Source organism: Sciurus carolinensis, chromosome 6 (genome assembly GCF_902686445.1).
Source record: "Sciurus carolinensis chromosome 6, mSciCar1.2, whole genome shotgun sequence".
Lineage (NCBI taxonomy): Eukaryota > Metazoa > Chordata > Mammalia > Rodentia > Sciuridae > Sciurus > Sciurus carolinensis.
Genome location: NC_062218.1, coordinates 12,342,471 through 12,362,817, shown reverse-complemented (window position 1 = coordinate 12,362,817; position 20,347 = coordinate 12,342,471). Strand labels below are relative to the sequence as shown.

General features: G+C 41.6%; 1 protein-coding gene across 4 annotated transcripts in view; it reads right to left on the bottom strand.

Annotated features, from left to right (window-relative positions):
• The window catches only part of Trio (trio Rho guanine nucleotide exchange factor), a 322,610-nt gene that overhangs the window by 103,226 nt on the left and 199,037 nt on the right, over positions 1-20,347 (bottom strand). For all 4 annotated transcript variants that reach the window (XM_047555755.1, XM_047555754.1, XM_047555752.1 and 1 more), the window contains exons 19-27: positions 18,966-19,080; positions 16,622-16,737; positions 12,829-12,951; positions 6,022-6,216; positions 5,810-5,925; positions 5,034-5,100; positions 4,362-4,471; positions 2,310-2,379; positions 1,697-1,786 (exon numbers count right to left, since the gene is read on the bottom strand). In XM_047555755.1, coding sequence (XP_047411711.1) covers positions 1,697-1,786; positions 2,310-2,379; positions 4,362-4,471; positions 5,034-5,100; positions 5,810-5,925; positions 6,022-6,216; positions 12,829-12,951; positions 16,622-16,737; positions 18,966-19,080 — 1,002 coding nt within the window. The remainder of the gene's footprint in view (positions 1-1,696; positions 1,787-2,309; positions 2,380-4,361; positions 4,472-5,033; positions 5,101-5,809; positions 5,926-6,021; positions 6,217-12,828; positions 12,952-16,621; positions 16,738-18,965; positions 19,081-20,347) is intronic.

Below are 20,347 nucleotides of genomic sequence, written 5' to 3'. Positions count from 1 at the left end.
CTTCTTTGCTTCTAAAATTTTACTTTGGATAGGAGGACAGAGAATTGGGTAAAAGGGAGGATCTACATTATTGGTCTATGAAAGATCTAACACCAGGATTTCCACTTTTCTTTGTAATTATGTCATGTCCACATACAAAGTGCTGGTTGTTTGGATTCTTCACCAGGCAGATGAGGAGCTGTCCATGCTATTCAGCACTCCATGCTGAGTACCAATGACTGAGCTTAGAGGTGGAGGAGCACTTGATGGATGTTCAGTAATGCTTACTGACAGAGAGAAGCATACCTGAAGATCAACAGACGTCCTGGAGAATGGAGGCATTTATGCCAGAAAGTCTCTTAAAAAATAAAACAATGCTACACTGAATACCAAAGGCATGAAACTTGTGAAACCTGTCAGCTGGACAAGTATAATTTCCTTTATTCTTAAAGAAGTATTTCAGGATACAGGGCTTTTTAAATGGCTTTGGTTCCAAACATAAAATGTACCACATACTCCTCACTTGGGCCTTAAGTAAGTCTACGTCTGCATGTTTCCTGGTGCTGGTCTTCATCCAACAGCAAGAGTGTGGAGTGTGTGAAATATTAAAAAAGAGAAGGCAGGATTAGGTTGGGAGCCTCATATTACAAAGGCAGTGATGTGAACTTACTGCTCCATGGGAATGACAACCCAAACAAGGTCGTGTACAGGTAGGCTTCAGCTCAGAGACAGAAGCTAACATTTATTCCATTTCTCAGACTTTCATATAAGAGCTGATCGTCACACATGCCCATGTACAGTGTGATGACAAAAAAATTAATACAATATCCTCATAGCCTCGTGCACCAAAGCAACACATACTATCCAAAAGTACCTTCTCATCAATTGAAATGTGGAACACATCTGACGAAGTTCTGAAAACCCAAAGCACATTTTGTACATCATAAGGTTCCATTATCCCTTTTGTACAAATAATCACCCTGCAATCTTTTTCAAAAAAGCAGATGATCTATATCTACCTTTATTCAATGAGAATATAATTAATTCAACTTCTAATTGATCCTAGTTGTTATGATACTAAAATTTTACTGAAAGAGCAGTTTTGGAAATTCATATCAAGTGAGATTAAAATAGGACAAATAAATGATTTAAAAGATTCAAATGATTAAAAAAATTCAAGATTAAAAAAGTTTTTGTGGGCTGGGGTTGTAGCTCAGTGGTAAGAGCATTTGCCTAGCATGTGTGAGGCACTGGAGTCCATCCTCAGCACCACATAATAAAGATACTGGGTCCATCTACAACTAAACAATTTAAAAAAGAATAGTTGTTGTTAATATTTGAACAACAGACTTTTAAGAATTATTTTTTGTGTTGTAGAGGGAAAAGAAGCTTACTTTTAATAGTTCATACCTTCTATGCATAATATGTAAAAAATTCATCATTGCATATAAAGAAAAAGTAATGTGCACACATACAAATGTATCTATCTATATAGATATATAGATAGATACATCTGAATTTCTGACAGATAAAAGGTTTCAAGTACTTGAATGGGATCTTTCATAAGCAGAAGAAAATATAAGAATATCCCAATATAAACATGATCAAAATAAAAATAAAATATTGTACCAGCAGCTAGGTGAAATTATGAATAATATTGCATTTCATGTATACAATCTAGAAAATTTCACTGCTTCTTTACTAATCTATTACTTACATCAAAGTAGGAACCTGCATGTTCCAATATTAGCTGAGTAGAATCAGGCTTATTTTTGCAATAGGTGACATACATCTGAAACTTGTCTGCCTGTAGAAAAAAATTAGAGTATGTCATACAAACTGCAACAAATCACAGTATGATAATCTTATATATAGGAAAGAAGTTTTGTGGGCAATGAAATTTAAGCCTCAAATAAAATAAACTATTAAAATAAGAGCTACATCCTGTTAACCACATACCTTCAGAAATCTCCCTGACTGGCACAGTGGTTTGAGAAAACCTCAGCTGCGGGCTTTCAGCCAAGAACCTGCAGGATAACTGTGTGTCTGCCTCCCCTCCAGAACAGGCCCTCAACTATGAATCCACAGGGTCAAGCAGAGGCCTGGCAACTAAATATTCTATTTCACACCATCACTAGAGCCAATAAAAAAATCCATTCTACAGTAATAGGTAGTTTAAGAATGTAAATCCATGAAATAAAAGTCCATTTCTCTGTATGTACAGATATGAGCAGAGGAAGGCGACCAGAAAGAAATGAACAGCATCTCTTTCAACTTTCTCCAGTGTCATCGTGTAACTGTGAGAGGACAAGCAGATGAGGCTACTTTACCCAGGTCACAAAGCAATGTCCAACATCCTCTGGCAACTGCTCATATTTTTCCAGCTCCTTTAGGAAGATGCTGCAGAGAATTAGAATATTAAAGTATTATGAAGGTGGTGTAAAACATTTTGCTAGCAAGAAATGGAAAAAATGGTGCCACCTAAATTTTTTAAAATTAGTAAAACTGATAGCTCTTAACTAGAGTGCTATAACTTTTAAAAAGCTAACCAGTTTAGCTTTTGGATACTTTTTAAAAGAAATCTTAACCTAGAATTTGGTAGCTAAGGACATGATGTAGGGATATAAATGTTCAATTAAAAGAAATCCTTTTAACATGTGCACAATTTCTGGTGGTGTGTGGGGAGCAGAGGTGAGCAGGCCCACCAGTTTTGGTCCAGCACCATGTTACCATTGGCTACTGGTCTGTAAAGACTCCATCTAGAGGAGTGTGTGTTGCAGCTGTTTGTTTTTTTTTTTAATTTTGAAAATAAAATCTTATGAACTTGTTAAAAATTTTTAAAATATGTTTTAGTTATACAAGACAGCAGAATGCACTTTGATATATCATATATAATAGAGTATAATTTCTCATTCTTCTGGTTATACATGATGTAGAATCCCACTGGTCATATAGACATTTATGCACACAAGGTGAATGTCTCATTTATTCTATTATCCTTCCTATCTCCATGCCCCCACCCCTCCCTTCAATCCCCTCTGCCTAATGTAAAATAATTCTATTCTTCCCTAGCCACTGACCCATTGTGAATTAGCATCCTCATTGTTTTTTCTAAATCTGTGCAGAGTGTCCTTGGTATTTTGATGGGTGGAAACTGCACCGAATCTGTAAATCATTTTGGGTTGTACACCTATTTTAACAATAGTAATTCTCCCAATCCATGAACATAGGATATCTTTTCATTTATTTGCATCATTTTTTATTTCTTTCATCAATGGTTTACAGTTTTCACTGTGGAGATCTTTCACCTCTTTGGGTAAATTTATTCCTAGGTATTTGTGTTTTATAGCTATTGTAAATAGGATTCAACCCTAAAAGCCAGTAAATCCCGTTATTTATGACAACACACATGGACTTAAGAGGACATTTTGTTAAGTGAAATGAATTAAATACTGCATAAACTCACACGAAGTAGAATCTAAAAAAGCTCTTCTGGGCTGGGGAGATAGCTCAGTCGGTAGAGTGCTTGCCTTGCAAGCACAAGGCCCTGGGTTCGATCCCCAGCACCGCAAAAAAAAAAAAAAAACAACAACAAACTCTTCTTGGGAGTAGAATGGTGGTTACCAGAGGCTAGGGAATGCAGATGGGATGGAGAGGCTGCTCAACGGGCAGAATGTTGCTATTCAATAATAAGAAGAAGAAGTTCTGGTATTCTATGGAATGGTAAATATAATTAACTATAAGGCATTACATGTCTCAAAGTAGTTAGAGGAAAGGAATTTGAATATATTTGCCAAAAAAAAAAGGCTAAAAGTTTAAGATGATAGATACGACAAATACTCTGAGTTGATCACTGCCCAAAGCATATATGAATGAAAGTATCACAATGTACCTCATGAATATGTACAAATGTTGTGTCAGTCAAAAAATTAAAAAAAAAAAAACCTTAAAAATAAGTAAATAAAATTATGTGCCTTCTGTGACCAATGTGAAGTGTGATTCATTTCAGTCAGACCACACTGGTCCTCAGTTCCTTCTTCCCTCATGTAATAAAACATAAAACATCATCAGCTTGAAGCCCCTAGGGGAGTCTTTTCCTTTACTCCCAAGAAATGCCTTGAGAGAAGTGAGGGTTCCTACACAACCATTTTTAGTTGTTCTAATCATATTCTGCAGGAAATAAGAACTATGAAACTGTATCTGTATTAAGAGTCCACAGAATGTTAATCTTTTGAAAAAAACTAATAGGTTTCATTTAAATCTCAATAAAACCACTGAAAACTACTTAGTTCAATTAAAACCTTTAATTTCTTGAGATGAAACTTCAGCAAAGTATCTAGAATTCAGGAGTGTAACCATTCCCCAAAGACAAAGCTACTCACTTATTATGAAACTCATAGATTTCCTGCATGTTTCCGAAGATAATGAGCTCTTTGTTTACAATGCCAGGTGGGATCTCCTCCACTCCACTGGTCATTTCCCAGAGGTAGGTCTGGCAAGAAGGAAACAAGAATCAGACAAAAACCCACACAAACTTTCAAGAAACAGTTATTCATGTTTCCTATAAATCTGCACTCAGAGTTAATGTGTGAATGAAAATATATCTGAAGAACAGAACCTTTCATAAAATGTGACAAACTTTTTTACAAAAGTCCCTCAGTTGCTGTCAACATTTTTGAAAAGACTTTCTATACTTTTCAGCTCTAAACCTTATTCCCAGCTTCAAATTTTGGAATTAACGTACTCGCTAAGGCACATCAAACGTTCAGGATACCACAGAGTATCGGTTGCCATCATAATTAGTAGGCACATTTCTCTGAAGCTGCTGTAAAATTCTGTGCAAAGAGAATGTCAGCTAGGCCATCATGTGATAAGTGAATGAGAGGATTAACGCTGTGTCATCTCTGTAATGAGCGAAAAGCATGCCTAGAACTTCATAGAAGAGCAGAAACATGAACCAAAAAGCTGTGACTGTTCTAAGAACCACCAATAGGTAGGAACAGAACAGCAGGGTTACACTCAATCTAAACAAACAAGCGAGAAAACTTACTTACATCCATACATTCCCGGAGGTCTCTTACATAAGCCTTTTCAGTTTGAATCAGCTCGGCCATTATGAACCTTGATCAGAGTTAAGACAGAGAGTACTTTAGTCCTCAGTCAGGATGCAGGGTTACTTTACCACCTACTTCTATGAAGATAATGAAGTAAGGAGGACCTGAACGTATTAGGTCCAAAGTGATGGGTTTTAGAGAAGCAAATCAAGGACAGACAGACAAGAGTGTCCAGTCACTAATTCAAAGGGAAAATAAATATTTTTGAAAACACTTTATTGAGGTACCAACACAGGGTTCTCAGCTTGGCACTGCTGGCATCTGGACAGGGAACTCCATGTTGTAGACTGGAGGCCCCACAGACACCAGCTGCACCCCCCCCTCCCCTCTGTGCAACGCTAGAGTCCCTCCTAGTGGGTAATTGGGGCGGGAGGGTGAGAACCACTGAGAAGAGCTCCTTCTGTCCTGAGTCATACATAGTACGGTTTACTAACTGGCAACTTTGAAACTCCTACACATTTGTGTTCTTAGTGCCCACTCACTAATGACAATCCATTTGTCAGCCCTGTGGGACAAAGACAACACGGCACTGTGCCTGAACCTGGTGACGAGGGGGCTGCGGTACATCACGGTCTGTGCTGCAGCAGCCGAGCGCACTGGAGCAGCGAGGCTCTCCCAGCTGCCTGGCTGCACGGCACACACAGAAGCCTGCTGTGCAGAAGTCACTTCTTTCACTTTTTCAGTGAATCACAGTAGATTCTTAGAGATGGGCTTACTCTTTCCTGCGGGCAGACTTCCGTTTTTCTTCATTGAGTTCATGAGCAGCATCTCGAAGCTTCACCTCTGACCCAGGGATACTGGCTGGGATAATATCAAGCTGAAGACTTTTACTCTGTGAATGAGAGTCAATGAAGCCAGTTAATTAAATCAGCAGAGAGGACACTGGGAAGAAGACCATGAGTTGTTCTATTTGTACAAAGCAATTCACCGATTTGTTGGAATCTGAAGAAATCCCCAGAGCTTTCTCCAAAGAGGTCCTGTGCTTCTCCATCCGCAGAGAAAAATCTCTGTACCTCTTATCCACTGCAGTGACACATTTTTTTATCTCTGCTGCATGGGCATGACCTTTTTCACAAAAGCCATCAGCCAGTTGTATCAATAGCTTCACTCTCTCTTTGGTTTGCTGCAAAAAACAACAGGGAAGTATTGTGAAGCAAATGAACCCAACTGCCAGAAGCCCCAACCATGGTGACAGTCTGGATCTGCCTTACTTGAGGCTCACAAGAGAAAACAGCTGGTGGCAGAAGGGTTAGACAGAAGCCCACGCCCATCCAGCCCATCTCCCTGAGTCCAGGCGGGGTGACTTTCTTAGTTCTTCCACAATGAATGGCATTTTTATGACCTTAAAGAAAAAATCTAGACCATCAACAATGTCTTCATGTAGTAAATACTCAGTAAAACTTGCAGAATCAGTGAGTGAGTGAATGAATGTTTACTTAGGATGTTCTATTTACAATTCTCCTACTCTCCTCTTTGGAACACTGTGCAGATTTGTTATAAAGCAGCTGTGCAGAGACAACTCCCTGCTTTACAGGATTACTCTGCATGTCCATCTTTGAGGGTAGAAAGTCAAGGGATTTTTTGGTTTCCCTAAAGTACGTGCAGCAAAGGCTGCCCCCAAACCCCAGCAGGCACACGGCAAATTCCTAAGGAAGAAACTCCTCCACAGTGTACATTTGGTTCTTTCCTAATACTCAAGAGTCACGCAGGAGCCGGCCCGGTGGTGCTTGCCCATAATCCCAGGGGTATGGGAGGCTGAGGCAGAAGGATCACAAGTTCAAAGCCAGCCTCAGCGAAAGGAAGCTGATGAGCAACTCAGTGAGACCCTGCCTCTAAATAAAATACAAAAATAGGGCTGGGGATGTGGTTTAGTGGTCGAGTGTCCCTGAGTTCAATCTCTGGTACCCAAAACAAAACAAAAGAGACATGCAGGAAAATCCACTAGTCAGGTAATTATCCCAGAGAGGTATTTTAAATTTTGTTTCTGTTTGAGAAATCTCTCTGACACAAAGAAGGTTGTTTCATTTTATATGTATACGACTAAGCTATGGATAACTTCATTACTTTGTATAAAGTTAAGGAAAACCATAAAACAACAATTGTGTTGTTATATGCAGCAATTCCACTCAGCTCTGACTGCTCAACACATTTCCCCCGCAACATCCGTTTCATTGATGATTACTGCTGGGCTTCCTTTGAGATTCTCTGGCATAACAAGTTACTCTTCTGCTATAGAACCTGCTTTTCTCAGTTAGGCTTTAACTGGAAAATCTTTACCATGAATATTTAGAAAACTAATTTTAAAAATTGTCAAAGGAAGAAGGTCAGAATTCAAAACACAAATAAGCTATCCGAGTGTGTAAAATGAAGTTTCAACCCAGAACTCGCTGGGCACCCTGTCAAGTCAGGTGTAAAGATATCTCCGCCTCCACACTGGTGCCGAGGCGAGTGCTGGGTCTTACGTCACCTGCTCCAGGCTTGTGCTCTCCTCTGGCCCTTCAGGTTGGCGCTTCTGCCTGGAAGACTTCCTCTGGTATCTGCAGGGTTCACTCACCTCTGCGTGAACACGGATCCCCTTCCCAACAGCTCCTCTATGGACCACCGTAGAACTACAACTCGCCTTCCTGCTTGACTAGCTGTCCACACATCGCCTTCCAACATGGGGTGTAAATTCACTAATTTGTTAGGAATATCATCTGTCTCTTTCCGGTGAGAATGTCACCTCCAAAGACAGGGATGTCTGTCTGTTTTGCTTACTAATACCTCTTCCATTGTCCAAAGGTCCCCTGTGGAAGGCACTGCAAACTGTATATATACACATGTGTGTATGTGTGTGTATATATATACCCTTATCCTTAAGGGGTTAAGAAAGCTATTTAATGTTTTAAGTGCTGGGGACACAGAAGTGAAAATAAAAGCAGCTTGCTGACATTAAAATAGAAAACAAAACAACACCAAGCAGCTAAAGGAAAATTTTTGCACGTGCAGAACATCACAGAATATACCAGCATGTAAAAGGAATAGGCTGATAGTAATTATATAAAACTAGATAAAACATGAGAGCTTTTCTAAAAGCAAAGTTTGGTCAGCTAATAAGTGTTTGTGTATAAACTTTATTTAAACAAACAAACAAATAAAAAACCTGGTCTTCAGACAGTCAGAAAGCCTAAAATGTCTTCCCTGGTCCCTCTATAGAAGTCTCGACCCTCTTCTCCCCCACGCTTTATTTTTCTCTTTTAACATGCACATGTAGATGTGTTTTACTTGACCACTTATTGCCTTTTTATCTAGAATGTGTGGTCCAAGGGCCCAGTACTATGTAACCCCTGATACATAGCAGGGGCTCAATAAATAATTGAGAGAATGGATGGTGTGATAAAAACTAAGGAAAATGAATGTGCTAATCCATGAACCCTTTTTATCTCAGCATATCTTGATTTTACTTGGGATTTAAAAATACCTTCAGGGCATTCAAATTTCTAAAGGTAAAAATGGAGAACTCTCCTCACCTGACCTTCCCCAGTCACCAGACCCAATAGTCGGTAACTCCAGAGAGGTCTTATATAAATGTACAGGTGCATGCATGAGCACACGTACTTTTCTCCCTCATGTTTTTTTACATAAAATGCTCGCATACAATCAACACTGCTCTGCACCTAGTATTTTTCATTGAACACATCTGGTTAGCACCCTGGCTTGTGTTTAGAGCCGTGTCATATTCACAGTACAGACGTTCCCCACGTTAATCCTTCTCCACTGATGGCCTTCAAGTTGTTTTCAATTTCCTCCTACCACTCCAACAATGCAAGAAATAACCCTGTCCCGGGCATGATGCACTTGACACAAGCAGCCGAAACACATTCACTGTGGAACTGTGGGCAGACGGAGCGTGTGCAAGCACCCAGAGACACGACCACACAGAGGACACCCCCATTCACACTGTGTCCACACAGTATGATCCAGCTCGCTGACCTCTGCCAACCCACTGGGTGAAAACAGAACTCAGTGGAGCTTTGATTCACACTTTTCTTATTCTATGTGAAGTTGATAATCTCATGTCTAAAAACTACTTATAATTCCTTTCTGTGATCATCTTTAATATCTTTTACTCATTTTATCTTTTTTCTTACTGATTTGTAAAAGTTCTTTTCTTCATATATTTATCTCACTCAGATATTATTACCAAAAATTTGTGAAGGACTTAAACTATCCCCACTTTACAGGTGGGGAAACCGAGGTTCAGCAGTTAAAGCAATCCACCCAGCAGGCAGGTCTGTCTCAATCCTGAACCTCTACCATTTCATTCTCCCAGACACACTCCCCATGCAACAGATTCAGGAAAAGGTTCGGTTGTTCCACCAAGTCTCACTGGCAGAGCCCAAGCCTTCCAGCACTGGGAGTCCTTCACTACTGGGAACAGCCCTCTGTAATGTGAGGAGCTTTTGCATGGATTTTCCCTATTTGCTCTTTGTCCTTAGACTATGCTTGTGGTGGACTGTCCTTTGGAAACTTTAAAATATTTTTGTGTGGATGAATTTATCAATCTTTTCTTATATGAGTTTGGGTTTTGTGTCATTTAGACAAATTTTCCCAAAGATTTTTTTTCCTTTAAAATTTCTGTTATTTCTTCTAGTACTTTTATGTTTTCACTGCTGATACTTCAAACTTCTGGCACTTATCTTGGTATCAAGGTGAAAGGTGAATCCAACTTAATTTTTCTCGAGGGTTACCCAACACCACTAAAAAGACTCCTATGTCTTTCAAAGTAAAATAGTACAAGGGTTCTCATCCTTCTGTTAACTTCTAGAGATTTTTACAAAAGTAGATTTTTACTTAAAAAAGTATATACATATTACAACCAACAACTTCTTTGTAAGCATAATTAAGGAATGGAAAAAGACGAGAGCAAACAATTTTTAAGTCCTCATGCACAGACAGCTGTATTCATCACATTCTTAGGTGATCAGAAGCCCAGGAAGGGTACATAGTCAACTGTTGCAGACACTTTGTAACCATGCAAAGCATTTGGCATCGGGGACACTGCTATCAGGACCAAGGGAGGCCCTGTGGGAAGAAGACAGCAGAGTTCTGAATGATTCAGAGAGGCAGTCAGTCTCAAAGCTCAGTGTGCACACAGACGGCACAGCGACTGTCCAACACGCTCTACCCGGGCCCAGAGCCCACGTCACTGTTTGCAGGGAGGACAGAAACCTGCTTTTAAATAACCCGCAGGACCTGGAAGCGGGTGGTGTGTGCACACTGGGAGAGATTACCACATTAAGAGTCAAGAAGGAATTGAGCCAAGTCTTAGAAGAAGAGAGATGAGAAAATTTTGTTTGATCTTATAGCTTTATGCCATTAACACTAAAAATGTTACAGTAATTACTGTCACAATTGGCCTGGAATGCTTTTTTGCCAGCGTTAAGAACTCTGCAGAACAAATAGATATGTGGCTTCCGAGAAGACACTAAGACTGCAAGCAACAAAGAAGTTTCATTTCATCAAGACAACCCAAATAACACCTCCCAACACAAAAGCAAGGATGTTCAGATTCAGAGAAAGGCAGCAGGAATCACAGAAGAGCTGAGGAAGCTAAGGAGGAGTGCTCTTCCAGGTCCCCCGTTCCTCCTGGCGTAACTCCTTCAATATGCCCAACGAAAGCAACAGTTCTATGCACATGAGAAACAGAAAAGTCAGGTGTCACAATTTTAGACCTTCCTTGTAGGATACAAGAATATAAAAATATGTCTATCAGTGCCTAAACTTCCATTAACCACATCCTGTAAAGGAACATTTAGGAATAAAAGAAAAATTCCTTCACACAAGCTCCACTAGAGAAACAAGGTTGCCACGTCACAGGATTTCGGACGGCAAGGTCCACCATGTTCCACACGTGTGGCCTCCAGAGTCCTGCGGTGAGCAGGTCACCTAGCCGTAACTGCCTTCAGAGTGCAGCAGAAGCGCAAAGAGCAAATCCCAAATCTACCTCTGGGTGTTACATTAGGCACTTTATTAATAATTTTGTAATCCAAGTGTAGTCAAAGAAGCAAATACAGATCTTACAATGCAAAGAGAAACCATGATTTTATATCTAAATACTAACAACTGAGCGCCTACAGCCCGTATGTGGTACATGGAGAGGAAGAAGAGCCCCGCTCCGCGGCCTGCAGGCACAGGGTGGGTCGGCTCTCCTGAGCTCTCCGCCCTGTGCACCCCTGGGAGTGAGCCCCGCCCGCCACAGAGCTCACACACCCCCACCCAGTGCCAGGTCTTCTCACCACATGGGGAGAGTGGTCTCTCTGCAGCCCTACTAGATTGTGATCTTCCAGGACAGGGGCCAAGGATTCTCAGAGCCCAGCGCCCTCAGGATCTGAAGGGAAATAGACTTACCGTTTGGGGGACCAGGAGCAAAGCACAACAAAGAATAGCAGGAGGAGTCAGAAATGGTTACAGAAAGCACAAAAATACATAAATAAACAAAATACAAAGTAGCAGTTGTCACTCTAAATGATTTACAAATTCCTCTTGGATAAGTTTCCAAAGTCTGGTTAAGGGTCACACAAGATAGTGATTCATGCTACTTTACAGGAATACTTCTTTTTAGTTAAAATATATTATTTGGCTTGATTATTTATATTCCATTCTTAAATCTGAAATAACTGCAGGCTTCTAATAACTCAAAGTCTATCATCAAAACTAAAGGTGGTTCTGAAAGTATTTCAAATGATATGTGTTCAAAAACTTTGAAAAATACCAACAGAAATACCACAGATTGAAAAGGCAACCCTGTAGAGTCTCAGCACTGTTCTGAGGTAGGCTGGCGTCATGGCTCAGGGTAGAGCCCTTGCCTAGTATGTGGGGGGCACTGGGTTCGATCCTCAGCACCACATAAAAATAAGGGAGTAAATAAATAAAGGTATTGTTTTCACCTACAACTAAAAAAAATTATTAAAAAAAAAACAAAAAACCTACACAAATGGTATGCCTTTATGCCATGTACAAACAGAGAAACAACATGTATCCCATTTGTTTACAATAAAATAATTAAAAAAAAAAAAACCTTCTGAGGTAGAAGAGGGTATCAGCCCGTGCAGACATTCGCTCTGGGGAAACATCTGTGTCAATGAGTGGGTTCGCGGCTATTTTCTTCAAGAAATAATTCCACTGAATTATTTAATTCTATTTGGATACAGAGAGACCAAGCCACCAGTCTTATAAACTGACAAGGACCTTGCAGTAGAGACGCTGAACTCTGCCAACCACAAAACGCAGACAATTCTGGACAGAGGACCAGCCGTACTACTTTAACTCTTTCCACCATCTGAAGACAGGGGAAAATACCCAGAGTACCTAAGAGTTAAGTCATTAACACCAAAGAACGTTGCATAAAAATAGCCAGCACTGGGCAAGAGAAGGAGAGCAGAAGGAAGGCACAGTGGGAAGCAGGAAGACAACACGAGGAAAGAGGAGGATTCCCAGAAGCCAGAGCAGCAGCGGGACAGGGATGGACACAGAGGTGACCAGGGGACCTGCGTGGGAGGAGCACACGAGGAGCAGAGGCATTGCCTGCTGTGTGGCGACCCCGCTGGTACCCCTGCTCCCCGTTTCGTAAGGCATTTCTAAATGATGCCATTGAGAAACACCTCGTTTACCTGGCGCTTCTGCTCTGGTTTGCTCTGGAAAGACCCAGGCAGACTCCAGTCCCCTGCACACAAGTCCCTCCCGTGGAACTTACCTTCGCAGTTATCTGAAACTCCTCGTGTTCTTTCAGCAGCTCCTGGGTGTGCTGTATGCTGGACCCTGTCGAGGTGTGCGTGGAAAGGTAGAACTCCCCGTTGTCATGGATCCACTCTAGAGCCTAGAGAGGGAAGGAACGGGAAAGTGTTCACCAGCTAACCGTCTGCGAGGAAAGCGCGGACTTCTGAGCCCCTCGCATACACAAACCAACGCAGGCGTGCCTCAAGAAACCCTTCCTTGCAGAGACTCATTTCTGAAATGAGTGTCATAATTCTAAAGTTAAAAAAGCAGACATTGGAGAAAGTATAATTCTGTCACTTACATAGCAGAACGATAAAATATTCCAGAGTTTCTTATAACTATGACCCCAAAGGCATGGTAACAGAATAAAATAAAACACAGCCAAGACTCTTTCAAGAATATGGAGAAGGTGTGGGCAAAGGGTGGTCTGAAAGCTCGTAGTGCTAACCATGGACCTGCACGTCCTATACCTGTACATCATACGGGGCGCTCTGCCTACAAGAAGGGAGGACAGCAGGTGCCCAGGTCCAGCTCTCAATGTGCACCTGTGGGCTTTTCTTCCTATTCCTGTTTTCATCTGGAGTGCCCAGGCTTACACCCACTTCATCTGCTTTTTGGGGGTCTCCTGCAGAGGATCCCTCCACATTGTGCATAAACACGGTGACCAGGGAGACACTAGTGGGACTTAACCCTTCTAGCTGCAGGACAGACATGATGGCACCTGGACACAAGGAGCCAGCAAGGTCCAGACTGCAGGGGAAAGAGAACTCTGTCATGTATTCTCTTGATGGTTTAGATGGAAGATAATTATTCTTCTATTTTCATGTATTCAGAATGAAATCAGTTATCTAAATGTACACATCAAAAAGCCAAGAGGCATTTTTAAAAAAGAAAAGTTTCCACTTGCCCTTGGTAATCTCTAAGTCACCCTCTGTAATCTGCTGGTCTAGGAACAGAAACGCTGGCTGCTGCCCCCAGACACAGCACTGCATCTGTGGCATTTTCAAAGCACAAAATGAAAAGAAAACCTGGACCCACACAGACCTTCAGTTTCCTGCCTGGGCGTTTACTTTGTCTGAGTGTGGCTGTCCCATCTCTGAAAAAGGGTTAACACTGAAGTGAACGAAGGCCACTTTCATCACTTTATCCAAGGTCCCTGATTTCTCCATCAATACAACAAACTTTCCCCCACGTACACACTGTGGAGCCAGAGGCCTTGAGGCCCCAGGAATACGAGAAGCCTGGACTCTACCCCTATTGCCTGGGAAGGAGGGCACAGATGGAAAGAAATTCACAAAAGATAGCTCCAGTGACAAAGCATAAGAAGACCTTGTCAGAGGAGATCAGGGGAGGTAGTGCTTCTGCTAGGACCTAAGGACAGTCAAGGGTTCAGCTCATGTCACAGCTGTGAGCAGGTTCAGCATGGCCTGCTACAGGACAAGATGGCAGGAGAGGCTGGAAGGGAAACTGGGGAGGATGGAAGGGGTCTTGAAGGTCATAAGCAGGTAGGATTTCCTTCTGAAAGCAAATGTGTCTACTTTGTGAACAAGGGTTTGAGTGGAGAGTCAAAAATAGCAGCAGAGATTCAGGTTAGACATGACTGGGGTTCCACTAAGGTGAAGAGGGGAAGGCAGAACAGAGACATTTGGGAGACTGGCAACCCCTGAACCCAAAGGAGAGAAGGTGGGAAGATAAGGGAAAGGCAAGAATCAAGAGTGACACAGCTTGTCATTCCCAAAAGAGATGAACAGGGACACAAGGCGCAGAGAAGCTCAAGAGCACTCTTGCTTCTGGTGAGACCAATGGACACATGCCAAGGAGGTACCTGGAATGTCTACATCTGGAGAACAGAAATGGATATCATGGTTGGGAGAAACCCCAGAGAAAGAGGGGAGAAGAGAGGAAAGAGAGACGGCTACAGTGCAAACCGAGTCCTGAGAAAGCCAGCCTTCAGATGTGGAGGTAAGAGGAGGATCAGGAATGGGGCCTCAGGAAGCCCAAGGGAAAGCATGTCCAGAAGCAGCACCAGGGAGACCACGGGTCGCCTGGCTACACGCCCACTAGGATGCGGGCCTCCTCTAGTGTGCCAACTGAAAATAAGCGAGGGATCTCAAAGGCATGTCGGCAGTGGCAGGTGCTGTTCCCAGAGAGCTCGACGCAAGCGCAGGACAGAACGCCAGAGCGCTGTGCTGCTGGGTCACCACCTGTGAGCTAGGAACACATCTTCCTCTGCCAAGAGAATTATCTACCCTTCTGCTTTTCTATAGCTGAATGAGAACTTGTTTTGCAACAGAAAGAGAAAAAAAAAAACATCTGTGAGTAAAGAATATGAAAGCTTCTTTGGTTAGAAACCAAAGCAGGCCTTCCACAATTCTGAAGTATGGTTGAATGATCTTTAAATAAAACGTGAAGGAAATGAAATGTGACATAAAATATCACGGCTTGCCATCTCACTGTTGGGACATAACTCCTAGAGCTGGTGATGTCAGCTGAGGTGAAAGAAAGCCATCAGGGTGTCAGATCCATGGCCCATGGACCCCAACCTATTGATCTCAGGGAATTGGGCAGTTCTGGGTACAGGTCACCCCTGTGAGACCAACACACTGAACAGGACAAAATCAGTTCCCTAGGTGGGTAATCCATGTGGAGGAAAATTTAATTTCCCTTGGGCTACAAAGACATCATGGAATGCTTACATGTTGCTGTGAGGGGTTTCAGGGACATCCCAGGTCTGAGTCACAGTTGAGAGTTGGACCATCAATGACCAGCAGCACCAGGGCCTCTGTGATTCCAAAGTCATTCACAGGGAGGACGTGAGATGCTACACAGCGAGCACCCAGCCTGGGCCCAATCACACACAGGTACTGGAGGAACATGCCTTCTGTCCCGTGTTTACCTCCCAACCCAGTTCTCAACAAACAGTACAAGGATTCTTACACTACGTGAAGGCCAAAGAGAAGTGACAGGAATGTCAATATCTAAGATAGGGATAAACAAATTTTATCCTGAAATGATCTTCCATGACTGATGATCTCAGCAGAAGCACTTTATCCCACAGTGACTGTAGAAGGGGGTACTCCAAACGTTAGCCTTGATGTCTCTGCCTTAACCAAAGCACAGACCACTTTTGACTATACTGAATTGTTAAGAATTATTTCATATTTCTTACTTAATTTTAGCTTGACTTATCAAAAAATAAAACTTTGTCTTAAAAATATAAGTACAGCAATATAAAAAAATCCTACCCATTGCATTTACACAAGCACAGAACCAAGATTCCACAATGCTGCTTTTGAGGGGGTACTGAAGATTGAACTCAGGGGTGCTCTACACTGAGCTACATTCCCAGCACACCACCCCCACCTTTTTAAAATTTTGAGACAGGTTCTCACTAAGTTGCCCAGCCTTGCCACGAACCTGCAATTCTCCTGCCTCACTCAGCCTCCCAAGTTGCTAGGATTATAGCCATGTGCCACCATATCCAGCTTCCACAGTGCTTTTTAAATAGTAAACATGATGATTTTTTGTACTATCATAAATGGGAGATATAAGCACTAAAGGAAAGCTGAGCAGCACATCTGTTGAGGGTCAAAAGTACTGACCAGGCTATGGGGTTTGATTTTACAATAAATTTAATGAAAAGGCAAGACTGTTTGGGACATTAGAAAGTGATTCTCAGGTTGCCTGCAATGATAAAATCTGCCTGAGGATGGGAGCGTGGAGGAGGGCAGGGGGCTGGGGGAGGTGCTGGAGGCCAGCTGTACACTGACCTGCTTAGCACTGCGCTCAAAGACCACGTACTGCTGACACTGGTCCAGCCGTCTCTTCCTCATGGTCCAATAATGCAGTACCCTGTTCTCCCGCTGGAAGAGTTCATTCAAGATATCTGAGAGCAAAAATGAAAAAGATGCATGTTGGTGCTTGCGTTCTATTAAGACTCCTACCTAATTTTTTTTTTTTCCAGACTACCATGCAATGCCACAGCAAAACCGAGTGTCAAGGAACCAATTTTATTGTCCAAGGTTCTCCGTGAGCACACCAACCAGACTCTCTTTACTCTTTCACTGTGATTTACTACCTTATAAAAGACAGCAGTTAGAAATTAAAAAAAAAAAAAAAAAAAAAAAAAAAAAAATCAGTCCACAACACTCCAGCTAGCTGGATTATCAGGATATTCAATATTTTTCCTCCATTGGGACAGTTCTCTCTGATAGCTGGGAAAGTATCAGCATTAGGTATTTGTTCAAAACTACTAGTCTTCTGTAGGAAGCATTTAGTACACATTAAAGGTGGTGTATCAAAATGGCAGAACACTAGAAGGAAACAAAAGTGCTTTTGTTTGTTTGTGGTTATTATTTTTAAACATAAACCCTTAGAAGAAGGAAGGGCATGAAGTAGGGAACTAGGGAAGCAGAGAAACATGAAGCTATAAAGGCCAAAAAATTCCTGTTACATGAAAACTAAAAATATCATAACCAAATAATAATCACCATTAAAATATTATATAATAATAGTTTTTCCAGAAAAACTATTGGGAACATATAAAACACAGACCTAATTTATTTAATTAATTCAATAGAGAAAAAAAGAAGAACAACTCATTAGAAAAATGAGCAAAGCATATAAATATTGGGTTTACGATTCTTCAGGGAGCTCAGGGTGAAAACTAGGGCCTTGTGTGTGCTAAGCACATGTCTACCACTGAGCTACACCCACAACCCTGAAGTTTACAATTTAAATTTTTTAAATCAAATGATAAATATGCAGATACCTGTTTAACTTCACTCAAAGAATGAGACCATTTTTTACTGTTTTCCTGGCAAAGACTGAGATTATCCAGTGATGGAAATGACAGGAGGAGCAGGTACTCATTGTTAAATATTACGAGGGAAAAAATTAAGTTCGACCCTCACAGGGGGCAATGTGGTAACAACAATGACACTGGAAATGCGCATACCTTTGTACCAGGAACTCTCTTTCAGGGACACGGTGCTTATGTGAATGATCACAGCTATCTGCACCAAGATGCACGAACACCAAGGTGCTCATGGAACATGAAGCGTGGCAGCAAAGTATAAGCCCTTCAGCAGGGGGCAGGTTACGTCAGTTACAGAAATGCTGTACCCAACATCCAAAAGCAGAATAGATCTCTGAATTCTGATATAGAAAGGTGAATAAGATGTAATATTAAAGGGAAAAGCAGGTTGCAGAGGAAAACAGTTCCATTTTTGCCCTCCTCCCAAAAATAGTGGGATGGGAGAGTGGAATATACACATTTGTATTTTTCTGTAAATAAACACTCATATGTATAAACAAGATGTACAAAAAGGTCATAATAGTGATTGCCAGTGGCAAGAAATCATGTCATTTAAATATACATTTGTATGCTTTTAAAATCTTTTGCTTTATTCTAGAATTCTATAAAACAAAATACTTTTAAAGAAAAAATGCCCAAGACAAAAATTCCAAATCAAATAAATAGTACCCAGAATACAGCTTCATTATGTTGGTCAGCCTAAAAATATTTCCCCAAATAACAAGAGACTTCTTCATAGGTTGTGCACTGAGAGAGGTAACTCAAGAGTAGCATTTACTTCATTGAAAAGTTGAACTAGATTAGTAAACTTGGACATTTGAAGTTTGCTTTCAAAAAATTAAACTACCACTTAAATGAAATTATTACATATGAAAATTCATCTAAGCTGGGCGTGGTGGAGCAGGCCTATAATCTGAAGCTGGGTGTGGTGGAGCTGATGTAGGAAAATTCTAAGTTTGAGGCTAGATTACAATAGGCAAAATAAAAAATTAAAAGGGCTGGGGATGTAGCTCAGAGGTAGTGTGCCCATGAGTTCAATTCCTATTACCAGAAAAGAGAAGAAAAAGGAAAAAATCATATAAGCCAGTGGTTTCATTTCCAGTCTTCCTGAGCTAGTGCTAATTTTGTTCTGAGCAGACTGCTACCTGCCCTCCTGGATTTGGACTTCCTGATGGGCCCTCAGACCTGTGGGCTGATTCTGCCTTGCCTGTGACCTCTGGGGCAATGCTGCCGTCACCAGCACCCTTACACAGGACCAGCTCAGGAACGCGACCGGAAGCCGCTCCCTGTGCACTCACTTTTCACTTGCTGCTCGGGAGCCTTGATGTGGGTCACCATTCCTGGCATGTTCACGCTGTTCCTGTGCAGGTACTTCAGGAAGACGTCTGCGTTCCTCCTGGCAAGGGTGCAAGCCTGACAACGACAGCAGACACGTTAAGTTGGCTGACAGACGTGCGTTTTGAGAACACAGGGATGACAGTATCATATGGCTCTAACACTTGCCTTTACCTTTCATCTGGGCAACTTGTGATTTTAAAATGTGTAGGCTCGATCCTATTTCCATTTTTAAAAATGTCTTTCACAGCCCTTGCTCTGAAGAGCTACGATGCTCTGTTAAGAGCTGCCCCATGGAGATGTGCACAGGTGAGGGGACTGAGCGCTGCCACTGGCTACAGCAGGAGAGGAGGTGAAGCCATTCCCCATGAGCCCTGATGTGACTGCATCCCTGGTCATATACCTGCCTGCAGACTGAGAAGAACTCTGAATTACAGGGCCCAGTTGAAGTGCCCTGGGTTTCTGTGAAGGCCAGAAGCCCCTCTGGGGAGCACACAGTCACTCTGTTACAACCACTCAATTCAACCACTGTAGAAATGAGAGTGTGGCCAGGTTAAGCACTGGTTTTTAGTTTGCCAATCCCTGGTTTGAAACATTCAGTTCTGGGATGGTTTGTTATGTGTTGTTATTGTGCAAATAAGTAAATTATACTATATGTTTGTGTAGCAGGACAGATCACGTACGTACTTTCATTAATGTGTGGTAGATCCTTGGTATACATGAGAGTCTAGCTCAGGGACACCAAAATCCACAGATGCTCAAGTCCTTGATACACACTGACTTGTTTTCCTTTTGTAATTTTGCCTGAATATCTTTCTTTATTATATTAACCAAAGAGTGTTTATTTTTCTTTCTGCTAAATGGATTCTCGAGCAGGAAAGGCAAATAACAATTAAAATTCAAAATATGCTCGTAGTGGTTGGCATTTTGTAAACTCAAACAGCAATGACAAGCTGGGGTCAGGGTCTTTAAGGTCTTACTTGACACGGTTACAGTTAACCACTGTAGAAAGTATAGTTTTCCCACTGAACAGCTTAAAAGAAGAGCATTGGTGGAAACCCCAAATAAATTGCCAAATATAATTTTTAAAGAGTCACAATTTGTTTTCCCAGACTCAACAACAACTGTCAGGTAATCACCTTCAGACATAAAACAGAAATTGTTAAATGCAATAGAAGATGGCATCTGAGGGTCAGAATGCTGAAGCAATGAGAAAAATTAAACTTGGTGAAGCGACAAGGAAAAGTAAACACCCCACCTATTTCTAACGGGTCTGACTGGTGGTAGCAAGCGGAATTTCAGAATTTGTTTTTTAAGTGTCTTAAAAATGCAACCCAGAAGCATT